This window comes from Podarcis liolepis, assembly GCF_965112155.1.
Source record: "Podarcis liolepis genome assembly, chromosome: 14".
Lineage (NCBI taxonomy): Eukaryota > Metazoa > Chordata > Lepidosauria > Squamata > Lacertidae > Podarcis > Podarcis liolepis.
The window spans coordinates 17,122,778-17,141,134 of NC_139569.1; the positions used below are offsets into that span (position 1 = coordinate 17,122,778).

Consider the following 18,357-nt stretch of genomic DNA (forward strand, 5'->3'; position numbering starts at 1 on the left):
GGGAAAGGCGGGACGAAGTCCGCAAAGCCAACCGTGATTGGACAACAGCAGGGGAGTATCACACGTGTGTACCCACATCATTCAATTTAAAATTCAAGGAAGGGGGAAGGAGCAAGAAGAAAGAAAAATTGGAGGAAACAGAGAATCTGAACAGAGGAGAGATACACACCTGAAAACTCCCCTATGGGCCATGTCCAGCGAAGCACAGAGATACAGGATGGGGTAGGGGGGAAGGAATTGGGGGGAAGGAAAGAAAAAGAGTCAATCAGTGACCGAAACCAACAAAATAAAAAAAATCTGGATTTTTTTTTAAAGAGAAACAAAAAATTAACAATGATCTTGCCATTTCAATGTCAAAAGGCATGAAATAGTAAAGACAGGACCTGCTATGGACTGCAAATGGTGTGAATGTACATATGGGACATTTGAGAGTATGAGGGTGAGGAAATCACTCCCCCCCCCCCCGGATGAGGATATAAGTGAGGAGCCTGGAGACTTCCTACGAACCCTGACTTAAGCCTTGTCTTCTCAACCATGGCAAATGGTATAACAAAAACGTATTCTGAATAACCTAATTTGTTGGAATGCTTATGACCATCTGCAGCGCTCTATGTAGCCTTTCCAAAAATTCATGAAAGCTGGCACAGCTTGAGACCCACTAAATCAAACGCAGCCCAACAGCAATTGGATCATGGCCCTAATGCCTTAAAATGGAAATGGCCTTAACCCAGGTCTAACAGTTGGCCAATTTAGCCTAGTACTGTTGGCTCTGTCTGGCAGCAGCTCTCAGAGGAACATAGGAAGTTACTGTATACCGAGTCTGACCATTAGTCCATTTCTGCTCAGTACTGCCTGTAATGACTGGTAAGCAGCTCTCCTTGGTTTCAGAATAGGAACATGTGCAACCCCATGTTGGAGGTGCTGGGGACTTGTGCTGGGCCCAGGGGTAACCTGAGTAAGCGGTCCAGGTCCGATCCCGAATCCAAGGGTTCTGCGAGGAGTTAGTCCGGCAGGACCAAGGCAGGACACGAGGCAGGAAACCAGGTAAGATCAGGCACAGGATCACAGGCAGGTTCTGGCAAACAGCAACATTGCTCCAGCAAGCCTTTTATCTCTGTCGGGGTAACGGCTGGTCCTGATCCCCCCGGTGACTCACCTCTCAGTCTCGCCTGAATGTGAGCACTCCTCCCACGAGTACTCAGGTCTCTCCTTCTCTCAGACCTCAGTCTCTGCACCTTGGGAGATGTTGGTGGGTTACTAGACCCAGAGGCCACCTCAGCCTCTCCTGACCCAACTGGTAGTGGAGCAGCTGTAAGTGATTGCCCAGCTAAAGGCAACGAGGTAATCCCCGCATCTGGAGCCAGGGAAGGCTCAGCCCCCTGACTCAGCCCAGCTGGTGTTTGTTGCAGAGAAACCTCTGCAGACTGGGGGTGCGGACTGAGACTCCTCTGGCTCCGAATCCGAGTCCCAGGCCATTACAGGACTGAACCTGGGAACTTCTGCATGCAAATAAGATGCTTTATCACTGAGCCACAGCTCTTTCTGGAAGCTGCCTTATACCAACAACATCAGGCCCTTGGTCCATCCAGCTTCACATTATCTACGCTGACTGGAAGCTGCTTTCCAGGGTTTCAGGCAGAGGTCTATTCTAGCCCTATCTGTAGATGCCAAGCATTGAACCTGGGACTTTCTGCATGTAAAGCAGGTGCTCTTCCAATGGGCTATTGTCCCTGCCCATTTTTTGTGTGAGGGGAATGGTATGCACTTGCAAGAAAAGCAGTAAAAACAGGGGGCTCCTTGAGCCAGTGGTGTGCTATGCGCAATGCTGGTGGGCTGCCTTTGTCTCAGTGGGAAGCAAGCTGAGCAGGCCTGCGTGACAGTATTAAGCTCTGAATTGAATCTCCTCTGCTTTAAGATAGGCAATTCATAACACTTACCATTTGCACATCCTTTGGGTTCCTCTCATCACCAAATATCCCCTTTTAGTTGAGGTAAAGACAAGTTTTACACGACAAAATAGTCTGGCCACCTAGAAGTAAAATTTCAGTTGTTGCCCTGCCCCCCCCCCATTCTCTGAGGAGCCACAGCTATTCTTGATTGGCTAATCGCCCAGCCCTCTTAGATTCTGGTCAGATAATGAAAAGAAAAAAGATATTAGTCTAGCCATTACAGGGCTAAACAAGCAGCCACATCAGAGCACTTCTTCCAGTGACCAAACTACCATTTCCTCCCATCCCACCCAAACAATGCCCCTCGTTCTGGGTCACTGTGTTTGAGAGGCGGGGAGGAATGACAAACATCACATAACAATGGCGGCCACCAGTGGGGGAATTTGGGGGGGGGGGTCTGAAGGTGAATGTCATCCCTCCCAACCCCAGAAAATCACTCCTCCAAATCCAAATGGCCATAGAAGTACAAAATTTGGGGGTATTTGTGTTAAGCCCTACTTTGATATAACCATTCAGTGTATTCAATGCTAGTTCTACTCAGAGAACACCCCTGAAAATAATGGACATGATTAACATCTCACTCCATTAATTTTGATGGCTTGAATCCAATTAAGTTCTATGCAGAGTACACCCACTGAAATTAACACACCTAACTTAAGTCATGTCCATTACTTTCAGTGAGTCTACTATGAGCAGGACTAGCACTGGACACAATCCAATGGGTCTTCTCTGACTAAAACCTGAGCCACATTCACAGATTTAAAGAACTCTCATGGCACCTTAAAACAGTCATAAGCCCAAAGAATCCTGGGAACTGGCATTTGTTAAAGAGTACCGAGATTTGTTAGGAGATCCCTATTACCCTCACAGAGCTACAATTCCAAGAGTTCCCTGTGAAGAGGGATTGGTCGTTAAACCATTCTGGGAACTGTTGCCCTGTGAGGGGCATAGAGCTTTGCAAACAATTCTCAGCACACTAAAGAAACTACAGTTCCCCATAGCTCATGACTGTTTAAAGTGCTATCATAGTGCATGTATGGAGTAAATGTGGCCTTAGCTGGATACAATCCATGATTTTTATCTGACTGTTGCCATTGCTTTTGGCAATACTGATTTGGTGTGCTACCCTTGAGCAGGCCAATGAATAGGTACAATATAAATTTAGCTAATGATAACATAAATGGTGATACATGATCAAGCCGTGTTCAGTGGGAATGTTGCAGGGGAGAGGGAGTGAACCTGTGGTAGTGAGCATGAATTTGAGCATGGAAATATATTTGGTGTGTGACAAGGATTCAAGATGAGGAAAGGAAATTAAAGTTTTGGAAGTGACAGCTAAATAAGACTTCTGGGCATTGATAATTCTGCATTCTACTTTTTTGGCTATCAATGTAACACTTATTAGCTGGTCTACTTGTTCCTTTGCTTTTATTAGCAGCTTGGCAATATAGCAGGTAAACTATTTATTCATTTTATTTGACACTGTTTACTTCTCAGGGTTGTTGTCGTGGAAGGCTATGTGTAGACTGCAATTCCTCACGTGGGGAAGAAAAACTACAGAACACTATTCTGATCACAGAATTCAGTTTTCCAAAATCAGTTCATTAAAAAGTTTATATTCCTTACAGTTGGGAAGCGGTATGCCTGAAAGGATGTGGGCAATATGTGGTGAAATCTCAAAAGCAAAAACATAGGGCGAGATTTCCAGTAATAGAGCATAGAAAGGCACCTGTGCCCTACAGTGCCCTACATGGCACCTCCTCCAAGTCTAAAATAGCAGAGTAAATTAGGCAAAATAATTTATGTAACTCTGCTTTAATTTGCATAATTTGCATAAACGTCACAGAATTCTGTGGACTACATGCATATAAATGACAGGAAAGGAAAGTTCGACTAAACATTAGGAAGAACTTTCTGACGGTAAGAGCTGTTTGGCAGTGGAACCTCAGAAGGTGGTAGCCTCTCATTCATTGGGGGTATTTAAACAGAGGTTGGGTCGTCATCTGTCATAGATCCTTTAGTTGAGATTCCTGCATCGCAGGGGGTTGGACTAGATGACCCTTGGGGTCACGTCCAACTCTACAATTCTATGATCCAGAGGGAAATGCCCTTTCTATTTCATCCCAATGTTTGCTGATCACATCTGATCACCACAATCTCTGCATTTTATCTAGAGCAGGGGTAGCTAACACAGTGCCCTCCTGATGTTGCTGGGCTTCCATCAGCCCCAGCCAGCCTGGCCAATGGTTAGGGATGATAGGAGTTAGATTACAACAACCAAAGGTATTAACTTATGGTCTGTGTGTGTGGTTTGGGAGCTGCACGGCCAGGGAAAAAACCATGCTGTCCAGGGTTGTAAAGACTGCAGAGAGAATAATTGGGTGCACTCTTCCCACCTTGGATCAAATCTATGCTGTCAGGTGCCATAAGAAAGCGGCAGAGATAGCGCAGGATAGTACGCACCCCGGAAATGATCTCTTTCAGCTTCTGCCTTCTGGAAGAAGGTATAGGGTTATAAAGGCCAGGACTAGCCGCCTGAAAAACAGTTTCTACGCAAATGCAATTCTGGTTCTAAACGCAGCATAAGGGGTCTCTATAGTATAGTGTATTTTAAAATGGGGGTTCAGAGGTTTTAGGGGTTTTTGAATGTTTTATGCAGTTTTCCAGTTTCATTGTTCCGCATGGGACAATGACAATAAAGATATCGTATATCGTATATCGGGAAGCTGTTGGCTATCCCTGCTCTAGACCATAAAGACTTACATGACTTCTTCCAGCTCTTTACCTAATTATCTCTCCAGCTACTCTACCTCAAAGGGCTGTTGTGATAAATAAGATAAGAATTTCAAAAGCAGCACTCTTGAAGCAGGCTTTACCTAGGAGGTCCGCTCCTTCATCCACATCGCCAATGGCTTCCGAGCCAACTTCAGTAAGTTCAGTGTAGAGCGAGTCGGTGTTGATGCCGAAGGCTTTGTTCACGATCCCCTGAGTAGGGCTGTCATGCAAAGAGAAAAAGAATGGAAATGCTGCAGACTGGCACGAAATGAATAAAAGCTGCATTCTGCACTCATGGGCAGCATGCCTAAAGAAAGGGAATGTCTGCACCCAAACCTGTTTCCTGTGCGTTCCAGTCTGGGATCCTGGCACATATCCAGCTCTGGAGTAGAATCAATGTCTTGAAAATCTGACCCCTCATCGCTGCTCCCCATCCCTGTAGGATGGAATGCAAAGAGGGAAATATTCATAGTCAAGAAGACCAAACCAACATTTCAGATCAGAGGTGGGCATTTGCACCTCCATTTATCAAGGAGGATATTGGTGACGACCCAAAGAGAACAGCAGAGATCTCGTGCAGCCACCAATAATTCTTCATCCACACACACATCCACGCACTTAGCTAGGTTTAAGAGGCAGTCCTTTGCTCAACTCCGGGCACCGCAATCTAACTGCAGCCCCAAAAATAAGGAATATGCTAACTTACACCATTATGGGATAATAATTCCTTCTTGGAATGTTATGTCCACATCTCACATTCCTACAGGAAACAGGTTAAACATAGCCAGCCATACCTATGCTCACATTCCTCGTCTCTTGGGCGACCTGGACTTCCATATTTCTACTATTCCGTTTCTCCCGCGACCGCTTGTTGTTCTTTGACGTGATGTAGTCATTCATGGGCTGAAGGCTCTCATTCAGGGGGGTGACAGCAGCAGAGGGCACGGACGAGGTGGGTGTGTTGGATTTTGTTCCGGTGGTGCTGGGCGTAGCAGCTGCCGAGGACTGTCCAGACTCAGACATTTCATCAGGCGGGCACTAGGGGCACAGCAGTTTGGAGGGGGTGGGAAGAGAAGGGATGGGGAGGCAATCACATGCATCAGTTAATTTTTCCTCCCATGTACTGGTCAGGCGGCTGCCTTGTAGCATTGTGATATACGAGCACTATGCACTAAAAAGCCTATAACGGCCACTACAAAAATGAGGCCCAGTGTGGTACAGTGGTTTAGACTGTTGTGTCTGGACTTTTATAAACAGCCGGGTTCAAGTCTCCATTTAGCAATTAAGAGAAGTGGGTGCCCTCGGGCAAGTCACCATTAACAAAACCTACCTTGCAGGGTTGTTGTGAAGGATAAATTTAATTAGACTATACAAAAATATTGTAATTCTCCCAAGATTTTTAATGGCCCGTTAGCAGCTTTTAAGATTCACTGTGCTGCTTAAGAAAAGTCATTTTTAGTTTATGTGTTTTATTCTCTGATACCTAATATCCTCACGTAACATCCTCTTTTTTCCTTTTCTCTCCAGAACGCCTCAAATTTTTTTGTCATGTTTGGCTCACCCCTTGGCCTGAGTGCTTAATGGTGAATAATGGCCCACAAGGAGCCACAATGTGTTGGAGGCCTTGTGTCATCTATGGGTGCTAGTGAATCCCATCTTCCTGAGTTATAATTTGACCCTTGCTTATTATATAAGGAACAGTCAACCACACAGTCAGAAGGCACCAAACCTCTCTACTCACTAGACCACACTGGCTGTTGTTGCCCCGATGTGGCAAGGTTCATAATTATGACCAAATGCTGGACTCATTGTTTAGGGGCAAACTACAGAAGCAAACAAGCCAAAGGATACAGTCAAGGGACCGTCACTAGTGACAGGACTTTTAAAAACAAGAGCACATACCCACATCTGAAAAGCAGCGCAACTGAAACAAAGACACACATTTACACAAAACCATACCTATTCACCCAAACATCTGGAGGACCACAAGTTCCCCATTGATGTTATAGGACCATAGTACATAGTTCGTTTTTAGGAGACTGGATGAGGACCATATTTGGCCACTGCAGGAACCATGTGGAGTCATCCTCCAGCTATCTTAATGGCTGATAGCAACCACTGTGGGACCAGTGCCAGCAATGGACTAGCCCTGGAGGAAAGGGGACCCTCTTTTCTAGAGGCACTTCTGACTTCTACACCAAATCCCTGCCACTTAAGTAAGAACACAAGAAGCACCACTGAACTCTTAGCTTTTGTTCAGGCAATTTGCAGAATGGTGATTTCTTCAAGGCCAGGGGTGATCTTGTTAACATTAGTCTAGAAGGATTCCCTTACTGCAAACCCAGCTATACTTCCACAGCTGACACATGCACACACATACATACATACAGAGCATAGCAAAATGACAATGGAGACTGTGAAAAGATGGCCACTTAACCCTTTGCAGCCATACATTCTTAAAGGCAAGGATGCCATGCTTTAATGAGCAGCAGAATTTCAAGTCCTCTATATACTGTGCTGTCGAGCTTCAAGTAGCCTATGTGGTCTTAGATACCAATTGTTTTCAGGTGTGTAACAAGAACAAGCTAGCAGCAGAAATCCTATCACAAAGGTACTATCAAAAACTAAAAACCAGAGTAATGTAATTCTCTACTAACAATACATTCATTTCCCTAATGGTTTTACTAGTGCCGAATGTTGTTTGCACAACACTTAGATGATATTTTGTTTGCACCTTGCCAACTAGAGAACAAAGCATAGGCTTGCCATATGTCAGGAAAATTCATGATGTGCTGGTTTTTGGGTGTAAAAATGGCGGCGGGGGGGGGGGGTTAGCCAAACTGGCAAAATGTCTGGGAAAACCTGGATGTATGGCAACACAATGAAAAAAGCAGTGGAAACAGCTCCAAAACCTTAAAATCACTATTTTAGGAGGAGAAATATGGCAACCCCAACAAAGCCTTGTTACCAAGTATGTGATATACTTGGTGATATACTGCATTTCCAACTTCAGGGAACCTTTTTTTGTTGTGGGGCAGGAAGCTATGAATGGTTTAAAGGCACAGGGCATAGCATATCTCCTTCTTAGCAAAAGGCAGCAGCAGAGAGGAGAGGAAATCCAGGTCAGGATTACAAGAAAAGTTACAACAAAAAGGATTTAGACTAAATATTACACGGCTTCCCAATAAAGCATCCTAGGAACCGTAGTTTGTTAAAGGTGCTGAGAGTTGTTAAGAGACACCATTCCCCTTTAAAGGTAAAGGTAAAGGGACCCCTGGCCATTAGGTCCAGTCGTGGACGACTCTGGGGTTGCGGCGCTTATCTTGCTTTACTGGCTGAGGGAGCCGGCGTACAGCTTCCGGATCATGTGGCCAGCATGACTAAGCCGCTTCTGGCAGACCAGGGCAGCACACGGAAATGCCGTTTACCTTCCTGCCAGAGTGGTACCTATTTATCCACTTGCACTTTGTGGTTGGCAGGAGCAGGGACCGAGCAACAGGAGCTCACCCTGTCGCGGGGATTCGAACAGCCGACCTTCTGATCAGCAAGCCCTAGGCTCTGTGGTTTAACCCACAGCGCCACCTGTGTCCCCCATTCCCCCTTACAGAGCTACAATTCCAGAGTAGCTTAATAATCAGTCCATCTTCCTGGGGAGCCATGGAAATTGGAGCTCTATGTCAGAAATAGGGGACTCCTGATACGATTTTTGAGGGAAGCCATTTATGTATTGCCATGCATGTAACAAACTACCCACCAAACAATTTATGCCTAGGAGCTGGCACACCAATAACTGCAGATATATAATGGGTTTTTAAAAATTGGATTTTCTGTGGGGTGAGAGTAAATCTGGGTTATATGATTATATGGAGAAAAAGCAGAGGGTAGTATTTTTAGGACAACATGGAGACTGCAAAAAGAAATTCTGAGCAGGGGCAACATTGAGTCCATAATAAAATTCCTGATGGAAGCACCTTGAGTGTATGCTAGCTGATGGGCGAATGTTAAAATACTGCTGCCCCAGGCAAAAAAAAAAAAAAAAAAACTTTAGGAAAAGAACACTCATCACACACAGGAGTTTAGCTGAGCAAAGCATCAGCAAAGAAATGGCTATGAGCTGCAAAGGGTTACAGACACACACGAGGTCTCTCTGTCCTGATGGAGGTGCTGCTGACAAGTAGGCAAGGATGCCCTCGCTTCCATGATGGTGTTAGAAAAACCTTGTAGCCGGAGTTGGACTGCAGCTGGCCGAGGTCACTCAGATGCCAGTGGTCCACTGCGGGGGCGATCTTGGCGCCCACCTGCCCACGTACCATGTCATCTGTGAGGGGGATGTTCAGAGAATTGGGACGCCTCTTCATGCTAGAGACAGAAAAGGAAAGTCAGAGAGAGACAAGGAGAGAAAGAGAGAGCATGGGAAAGAGTTAGGAAACCAGCAGATCCTTTACGTGGAGAAAGCAGCAAAACAAACCCATCATAGTTAAGAGTGGGCCAAGTATCCCAAGGACAACCCATTAACATTCCCATAAGATTCAACTGCCCAAGAAGTGGAAAGTCCTTTTAAAAAACAGACACCAAGTTTCCAGACATCTGGGTGTGAAAATATGCTCCAAAGTGTATGTACCTGCTGAAATCTCTGAAGCCAGTGGGATGGTGGCATACATTTTGAAGCAGTTGGGGGCACTGGCACCTGCATAGTTCCATGAATAGTGGATAGGAAGCTGCCTTATACCAGAGCAGAACAATAGTCCATCTAGGTCAACACTGTCTACCAACATTGTAACCAACATTGTGCCCTCCAGATGTTGTGGAACTTCCCATCAGCTCCAGCTAGCATGGCCAGGGATTATGGGAGTTTTAGTACAGCAACACCTGGAGGCTGCCATGTTGGCTATGCCTGGTCTATGCTGATGGGCAGCAGCTCTCCTGGGTCTCTGGAAAGAGTATTTCCTGGCTCTACCTGAAGATACCAGAGATTGAATTATGGATCACTGGTATGCAAAGTGTGTGCTCTGCACCAGTGAGCAACAATCCTTCTGAAGTCAAACCAGACCTGATTATACAAAAAGGCAAATGAATGAATAAAACTGTAGAATAATTTATGAAAAATAGGGAGACATAATGCAAATGTGCGTGGTTTGTACTACTCACAAAATTCTGTATTTCCTGGTGTGGAATTTTAAACCTTTCAGCACAGGATTCATACATCAACCCCAGGAATTGGGTTGGGTACCTGCCCTAGATGGAACTGCACTTCCTCTGAAGGATTAGGTGTTTAGTTTAGCGGTGATCCTAGATCCATTGCTGTCACTACAGTCTCATAAGGTTTTTGTTTTTTGTTTGTTGGTTGGTTGGTTGGTTGGATGTTTGGTTTTTTGCTGCTTTTACTGATAATTTCAATCAGTATATAACTTTGAATAAATTAAAAATAAAAATAAAATGCATCCCTGACTGTTGGCCATGGTGGCTGGAGCTGATGGGAAGAAAACTCCAACCTCATGCCAGAGGTTCCCCTTGCTCAGCCTAGAACCTCTATGTTGGCAAGGGGAGTAGGGCAGCTTTGAACTTGCAAAACACTTTTCTTCCAGCATGAATTGAGCAGGGAGCGGAGGTGGAGTTTCATGCAACACTCTATAGACTGGCAGCCTTAACTGCACTTGAGCTTCTCTGAGCTTATGCCAAAGCTGGTGCTGCAGCAAAGCCTCAAGCCTTTTCCCTGCTGTTCCTGGTACGGATCACCGCTTCTGCTGAACACAGAAAACCATTTCCCCAGGGATCCAGCTGAGAGGCAGTTATGAGCAGCCTGCTTGTGACCTTGTGTGAAACTGCTGTAATGGAACTCAAAACCCCCGGAAATCCGAAGAGCAAAGGCAGTGAACGAAAGGGCTGGTGAGACATGCTCAAACTCCTTTGAAAGTGAGAAGTCAAACCAGCAAAAGGGTGTGTGTGTGTCGAGACAAACAAATTTAATTGTAGGTGGGCGTGGGCGTGGGAGTGGGGAAATGGTGACAAAATTGCCCAGCAGGAGATTTTCTCGCTTGAAGACATGAATGTCTGTGCTGGTACATCCAACACTTGAATAGGGGGAGGGATTTCTCCCCCACCCCCACTGAGATAAATTGGGATCAGTCAAGGAAACTGAGTGCCAGTAGTTTCCAGGAAAAAAATAATTGATAAGGCCACACATTACCTTATATGAATCTTTGCATTTGCCTGTGTTGTTTTTTTAAGCAAGTCGTTTTTGCTTGGTGGGGAGCAGTGATTCTGGACTGGGACTACGATATGGGTGAAGAAGGCTTTGACATCACCCAGAGCCAACCACAACCCACCTCTGAATTTACTATTTATCCTGGGAGGGAAGCAACTCTTTTGATGCTATAATGAGGGTCCCAGTGAGAACCAGGTACATGTGTCTCAGACAAAAGAGGGGCTTTTATTTGGTGATCTTAGCAGCATTTGGGTATAGTGATATAACATGCTTGGCCAGGCTTCACTAAAGGATGTTGCTAAAGGGAAAGGGACCCCTGACCGTCACGGACGACTCCGGGGTTGTGGCGCTCATCTCAATCTATAAGCATGGCCAGGGATGTCAGGTGACAGTGAAAGGCCAATCCATTGCCCGGGACAAGTTACAAAGGCTTTTAGGCCTGTGAACTTCCTGGATCTGTCTGAAGTTTGACTCCAGCTTGCTTGCAGTTTCCTGTCTTTGAAGTGATCTCTAACCTTAGGCTTGAATGCCTGACGAAAGCTAAGACTGTTAGAAGCAACCTACCTGTCAAATGCTTTCCTCCCCCCGCCACACCCACAGACTACAGGTGGCCCTCAGGGGGGAAAGGTGGCCCACCTCTGCTCCAAGGACACCTAGCTCTTCCTAGATGCACTGCAAGTCTACCCATTGCAGTGACCTCTGCCAGGATTCGAACTAGTGCCAGCGCCAAGTGTGAGGGCACCATGGGAAAGTAGCCTCCATGGCCCCACTGCACCCCAGCCCCACCAAGTGAGCTTGTAGGCAGTGGCAAACAGCTTGGAAACTGCACTCTGTAGCGGGCAGCTATGAACTGCTCTTCATTGCAATTACCCACAATGCCCTGACAGAGAGCTGCCCTGGGGCATTATGGGCCTTTTTAAATTGCAGCTTCCCAGCTGCCTTCTGCTACCACTCTGTAATCCCAGGCCTCAGGCATTAGGAAGGATGGAAAGCCAAAGGCAGTCACTGGCTTCGGTAGGCCCTACTATGGCAGTGGAATCCTAGGCCACATCTGCATTATATATTTAAAGAACAATGATACCACTTTAACAGTCATGGTTTTTCTCAAAACATCCTGGGAATTGTAGTTTTTTTAAGGGTGCTGAGATCTGTTAGGAGACCCCTATTCCCCCCACAAGGCTACAATTCCCAGGATTCCCCGAGAGAGAGAGTAATTGCTAAGCCACTCTGGAAATTGTACCTCTGTGCCATGAATAGGGGTGTCTCCTAACAACTCTCAGCACTTTAACAAAGTACAATTCCCAAGATTCTTTGAGGGCAACCATGATTATTAAAACGGTATAATACGGCTTTAAATGTATGGTGCAGGTGTGGCCCTGGTTGCTGTGTGAGGATATCAGGTGCTGAAGCGATGCCCAGTTCAAATGCTAGACCCTGTTCTTCGTCAAACATATGTTGGTGTGACCTGAGACCATTTCCTCTGCCTCTTTAGAGCCTAGGGGAATAGGCTGTCCTGCCTCGACTCACCAGCTTGTCTCACATCAACACAAAACAGCAAAAGCGCTGTTAATGGTCACAGCTACTCCCCAGCAAAGAAAGAGTTCCCAACCCAACAGATACAGATTCTCCCAAATTACCTTTTCCTCCATGACTGGCGGTGACTGAAGTGACAAACAGAGAGCAGCCCACACAAGAAAGGCAACGGCACAAGAAGCAAGACAAGAGAATAACCATTAGAGTGCAACAGTCATGCAAGCACACACACACACACACACACACACACACACACACACATGTCGTTATGTGCTCACAGAAATGCTCGCCTGAGCAGAGATTGAGACATTGGCACACATAAAACACCCAGCCTAACGAACATGCAGTGGGTCTGGAACACACAATGGTGATACATACAGTCCAGTGAGGGAGGTTCAGGGGGTGGCAAGAGAGGGAGAGGGCCTTTGCAGATGTAGCTCCCCATCTGTGGAATGTTCATCCCTGCCTGGCGCTATCAGGAACATCCTTCTGGCACCGCCTTAAAACTTACCTCCAGTTTTAAAAAAGGATTAGGGAGCAGTTTCTGTTCCTTAAGCCAGTAAAGAAAATACATAAGCAAGGCCTCATAAGATTTCAGAAGCCAGATCAGGGATGGGGAGGCTAAACAGGCTCTCCAAAAGTGAGGGCTTTATTGCCTCACATAGTGCTTCACTATCTCTAACAGAATAATATACTGCAAAGCAAGCAAATGTAGACAGGCAGGCAAAAATCTGCATAATGATCGGTCCATTGCAAAATTAGCATCGTGCAGAATATTATTTATTCCTTCATTCTGGTAGGTCACAGAGTGGTTTTAACAACTGGTCCCTCTTCCCAGGGACCTCTGGGAACTGTAGCTCAGGAGAATAGGGGCCTCTTAAAAACCTTCAACACACCATTAACAAGCCACAGTTCCCATGATTCTTTGGGAAGTGCCATGTCTGTGAAAGTGGTATCATAGTGCTTTAGATGTATGGTGCAGATGTCACCTAAAGCAGTCTGCAATGCAAACAGAGAGCTGCACCTTTTTCTGCAACTTCAGTAACTGGGGAAAGCGGCAGCCCCAGTTGCATAGCTGGCTGATGGCTGTCTCCATATTGTGATTTTTTTTATAAAAAGGGGGTGAGTGTTTGCTTCTTCTTCTTTTACACACTCCATCAGTGTAGACAACAAATAATTAAAATAAACAATAAAAAGCGATTGAAAACAAAAGCATCAAAAGCAACAGCTTTTAAAACAGAGATTGGGGGGGGGGGCTTGTGGCACTTTGCACTTTGTTGGATTCCAACTCCCATCAGCCCCACCCAGTAGGGTCAATGGTCAGGGATGATGGGAGTTGCAGTCCAGCAAGATCTGGGATAGTCCAACTCACACAGAGCTTTTTAAAAGAAAAGCAAAAAAAGCACACCAGCAGAGATAAAGCAAACATAAGCAGCATAAAAATGACAGAGGACTGTAGACAACTAAGTTCTACTCAAAGTAGCCCCGCTCAAATTAATGGGCCAAAGTTAGTCACTCCTATTAATTTATATGCATCTGCTCTGCATAGGAATAACGTTGGCTATAACCCAGAGAAAACAGAATGGAGTTAAAAGCTTGGTGCAATGCAAAGGTCTTTGGGGCCAAGAGTACAGCAAAGGAGGTGCCTGGGGCCAGGTGAGCATTCAACAGTCAGGGAGCCCCATTTTTCAGTAAACACCCCACTGCACCTCTGATGGCAGGGGGGCTTGGAGAAGGGCCTCTGGTGAAACCCATAGCTTTCAGGTGAGCAGATGTGGACAAGTGGTTCTTCAGGTACCCGAGTCCCAAGCTGTGAAGGTCTTTAAGCAGGGTTAGTGAATGTTGGATTGTCCTGCTGACAACCTCCCCAAAACTCTAATTGCCATAACCTCCCTGCCACACCTCTAAGGTAGGGAGAGAATCTCCTGGTTCTCTCACCAGCTCTGAGTTGAGAGCTGGAGGTGAGGCTGAAAACAAGAAGTCCAAAGGCATACAAAAGTGCAACAATACACAAAAACAATCTAGAGAGCGGCAAGGCACGCTGCATCACAAACACACATGAAGTCTACGACATGTCCTCACCTCTCTAAGGCCCCATGTGCATTGTAGATTTAAAGTGGTAAACAGTCATGGCTTCTCTCAAAGAATCTTGGGAACTGTAGGGTGCTGAGAGTTGTTAGAAGACTCCTATTCCCCTCACAGAGTCCCAAGAATGAGTTAACAATTAATTTCCCTTCCCAGGAATCTCTGGGAATTGCAGCTCTGTGAGGGGAATGGGGTGCCCGAACAACTCTCAGCTCTCCTAGCAAGCCACAGTTCCCAGGGCTCTTTGAGGGATGCCATGACTGTTTAAAGTGGTATCATAGTGCTTTATATGCATTGTGCAGATGGGGCCTAAGAGGCTAAGCAGATGGAGACACAAAAGCTATATGGAGAGCAAGCAGAGGGAAGGTTTATGGTGAAACAGGTTTGCAGCTCTTGAGCCATGTGTGTACAAGGCGCAGCCTGGAATGAAGGAAAAGCCCCCTTGACTCTGGATAGCTGGTTAAAGGAGACTCCCAGGCGTAGTCTTCTATCTTCCGAGGAAGCAAGCCACCCACCAGTGCCCAAAGGGGCTTTAAAAAGATGGATAACTTGCCTAATACAGAGCAAGAAACTGATGTTGCCATTGTTTCACTTATCTCAACAAATGGTTGGTTGGTAAACAAACAAAATGCAAGAGACACACATGAACACCCCAATCACAGATCTCTCCCTTACTTGTCTATTACAATGGTCCCCAGAGGTTATTGGACTACAACTCCCATCATCCCTGAATGTTGGCTACACTGGCTGAGGATGGGAGTTGTAGTCCAACAACATATGGAGACCCAAGGTTGAACACAACTGCATAAGACAGAGATGAGGAAGCTCTGGCCCCCTGTGTGTTATCTTGGGGGGGGGGGGAATATGAAGGTTGTTGGGGAGGGGAAACCCACAGCTCGGGGGAAGGGTTCAGCACTCCCACCAACTACTCCTTCTGCTTCAAACAACACCCTCCCTTCACCACTTTTCGATAAAGGCCTGGGACCTCAGATCCACTTTGTCACCTAACTCCCATTCTTCTCCTGAATTGCTCCTATCACATCCAGCACGCTCGGAGCTAGCTGAGGATCAAAGCAGCAGACTGATTCATTGGCTGTTCCCAGGACCCATGTTTAGGACTCACCTTATTTCTGTGATTTTAAGTTATTTTAAACTGTTTTTAATTTTGCATTTTACTTATTGTAACCCACTCTGGGACCTCAGGGTGAAGAGTGGATTTTATTATTATTATTATTATTAAAGAAGAAGAATGGTTTGCAATCAAACTTAGGGACACCAGCCATAAAAGAGATCAGCTACTGCTACCTTTGGTCACTCAGAGAGCACAGGAGACTGGGTCAGTGCCTTCCCCCTAAAACATATATTCACAGTTCAGACGTCATCTGAGTTTTGTTTTGTTTTGTTTTCCAGGTGCAAAGCCAAGGTGCAGCATTACCTCCTTCCAGGTAGTCCACTCTCATTCTGACTATTTCCAGCAACTTGCTGCATCTTGGATCGCTCAATGTGTTCCACGTAGGTCTGGATCATCTGCGAAAGGAGCGGGGAAATGCAAAATGAAGGGCCAAAATGAAGACTGAACATCCCAACATTTTATATTCTGGACAACCATTTCTTTCAAAGAAAGGGATGTCCTTAAAGATCGGAACAGCCAGCGATGTTGTGGGAAACATTTGCTCTAGGAAAAGCAGCTGGCCCAAAGCAGAAGTTAACTGAGCACCAGAGTCAAGAGTGAGCAGAATTTACAGCATTACAGGCTTGCAGAGCTCTCTTCCTCTATCTGTGCCCCTCTCCACTTCTTATGCAAATAGTTTGAAAAGGATTTTTATCCCTCTGAAATGACGACTTACCTCTGTGTGACGCTGGTGAAGAGCATTGTACTCTTTCTTCATTTCTGATTCACGCTCTTCCAGCCTGGAAACTGTTCATTGAAAATAAAAGGGAGAAGGGAGAGAAAGATAACTTTTTTGATCTATCATCTCCAGGAGGGGTGAACATGGAAACACCAAAAGGAATGAGGGTGCAAGCACAAGTATGCCATTTGTAGCTCAGTGCTTATGGCCGAGGCGTGAGAGGCTGAAGGTACCCAGCGGAATCATTGGCACCTCTAGGTAGGTCTAGGAAAGACTCAAGCTAGGAAGCTATTTCATGGAGTCAGGCCATTAGTTCATCAAGCTCAGTATAACCAACACTGACTGGCGGCAATGGTCCAGTGTTTTAGAGAGGAGTCCTTCCCAACTGTAGACAGGAGGGATGGAACCCAGGGTCTTTTGCATGCAGAGCTTGTTCCTTTCCTCTAAGCTAAGGGCCTTCAGTCTGAAACCCTGGATAGTACAGTCAGCAACCTTTTGTCTTAGGCACCACCCTTTCTGACTGCGTCTCTCCTAGATCCAAGAATGGACAAGCTCTGTCTCTGGCTTTCCATAGGGTTCAGTAGGACTGAAGCTGATCCTTTTGAAGTCGCATGATTGTATGCAGGTTCCCCAAAAAACCACCATCAATTTAGAGCTTGCATTGGTAGGACTACACACTAAAAAACTGCACTTCAGGATTTGCCATAGAAATGATAATCCAAGGTATAGATCCTTGTGGTTCTTCACAAAGATGACAACAGCAGCACCAACAGATCACACAGCACATCAGTAAACACCGACGCAGACTATGATTTGATGGTTGTTTTGAGGGGGATCTCTTGAAAAAATATGAGAATCCATAAGTATCCATGCCTTTAATCTGTATTTTTCTCCCATGGCTGCACTGTAAAGCACTGGATTCATAAACTTTATGGTTCAGTCAGCAAAGACTGGTGTGACCTGTGACTTGATAGTGGTGGTTAAAATAAGCCCTGTGAAAATAGTGGTGGACTTGATAGTGGTGGTTAAAATAAGCCCTGTGAAAAAATAAGCAATTTCAAGATGATCCATTTTACTGGCTCAGACGGGTGTGTATGTGTGTGAGCACAGAATGGCAAAAGCAATACTGGCTCCCTCTTCCCTCAATTCTCCAGATATTTTGTGGTCACTTAGAATAGAAGATTTTTAAAAACAGTAAATGCTTTAGAAGAGATTTGTAACCTGTAGCCCTCCATGTACTGTTGGACTACAACTCCCATCATCCCTGCCCTTTGGCAATACTGGCTGGTGCGGATGGGAGCTGGTGTCCAGTGTCATCTAGAGAACCACAGGTTCCTCACCATTGCATTTGTTCAATCAGTATGGACAAACCCCTATTGAATTCAACACAATTTGTGTATGATTCACAGAACTTCAGACAAACTGTGCACATGATTTTCACTTACTCTGGTCTGCGTAGTTTTTGGCCTTTAACTCCAGCTGCCGTGTTTGAAATTCAAGGTGCTCGACCTGTATCTGCAATTCCTTCTTCTCCTGCTCCAGTGCATCTTCAAATTCAATGAACTTCTACATGGGCCCAATAAAAAATCAAACAGAAAAACGCGATATATGTAAGTGGAAAATTACAGCTATCAAATGGACACTGTGACAAGATTGAAGGGGTGTCTTCACTTCCACCTAATCATCTGACCATATGAAAACTGAAGTGGTGCTGTCTTGTGAGAGGACTGGTGTCACTTGAGCGAATGAATGTTTGAACTGGTCCTCAGAGGTGTTATAGCAAGGAGAGGCTTAGGAGGAGAAATACAACGATACTGTATTATTAAGCATCCTCCTCCTCCTCCAAAAACTAAACAATATAATTACAATTTAAAAATAAGGGGGGTGGACATGCAGTTCCGTATTAAAAGAAATTATCATTCCTATATGTAATAAAGAGAGGCTATCAGGACCAGACCTT

At 45.5% G+C, this 18,357-nt stretch overlaps 1 protein-coding gene across 5 annotated transcripts in view; it reads right to left on the reverse strand.

Annotated features, from left to right (window-relative positions):
- Positions 1–18,357, reverse strand: part of MAPK8IP3 (mitogen-activated protein kinase 8 interacting protein 3) — a 77,377-nt gene that overhangs the window by 38,908 nt on the left and 20,112 nt on the right. For 3 of the 5 annotated variants that reach the window (XM_083474138.1, XM_083474135.1, XM_083474137.1), the window contains exons 4-12: positions 17,843–17,963; positions 16,395–16,465; positions 15,983–16,074; positions 12,567–12,590; positions 8,942–9,083; positions 5,519–5,762; positions 5,061–5,160; positions 4,826–4,944; positions 170–181 (exon numbers count right to left, since the gene is read on the reverse strand). In XM_083474138.1, the coding sequence (XP_083330264.1) occupies positions 170–181; positions 4,826–4,944; positions 5,061–5,160; positions 5,519–5,762; positions 8,942–9,083; positions 12,567–12,590; positions 15,983–16,074; positions 16,395–16,465; positions 17,843–17,963 (925 nt within the window). The remainder of the gene's footprint in view (positions 1–169; positions 182–4,825; positions 4,945–5,060; positions 5,161–5,518; positions 5,763–8,941; positions 9,084–12,566; positions 12,591–15,982; positions 16,075–16,394; positions 16,466–17,842; positions 17,964–18,357) is intronic. The other 2 variants (XM_083474139.1, XM_083474136.1) reach the window with 2 other exon arrangements.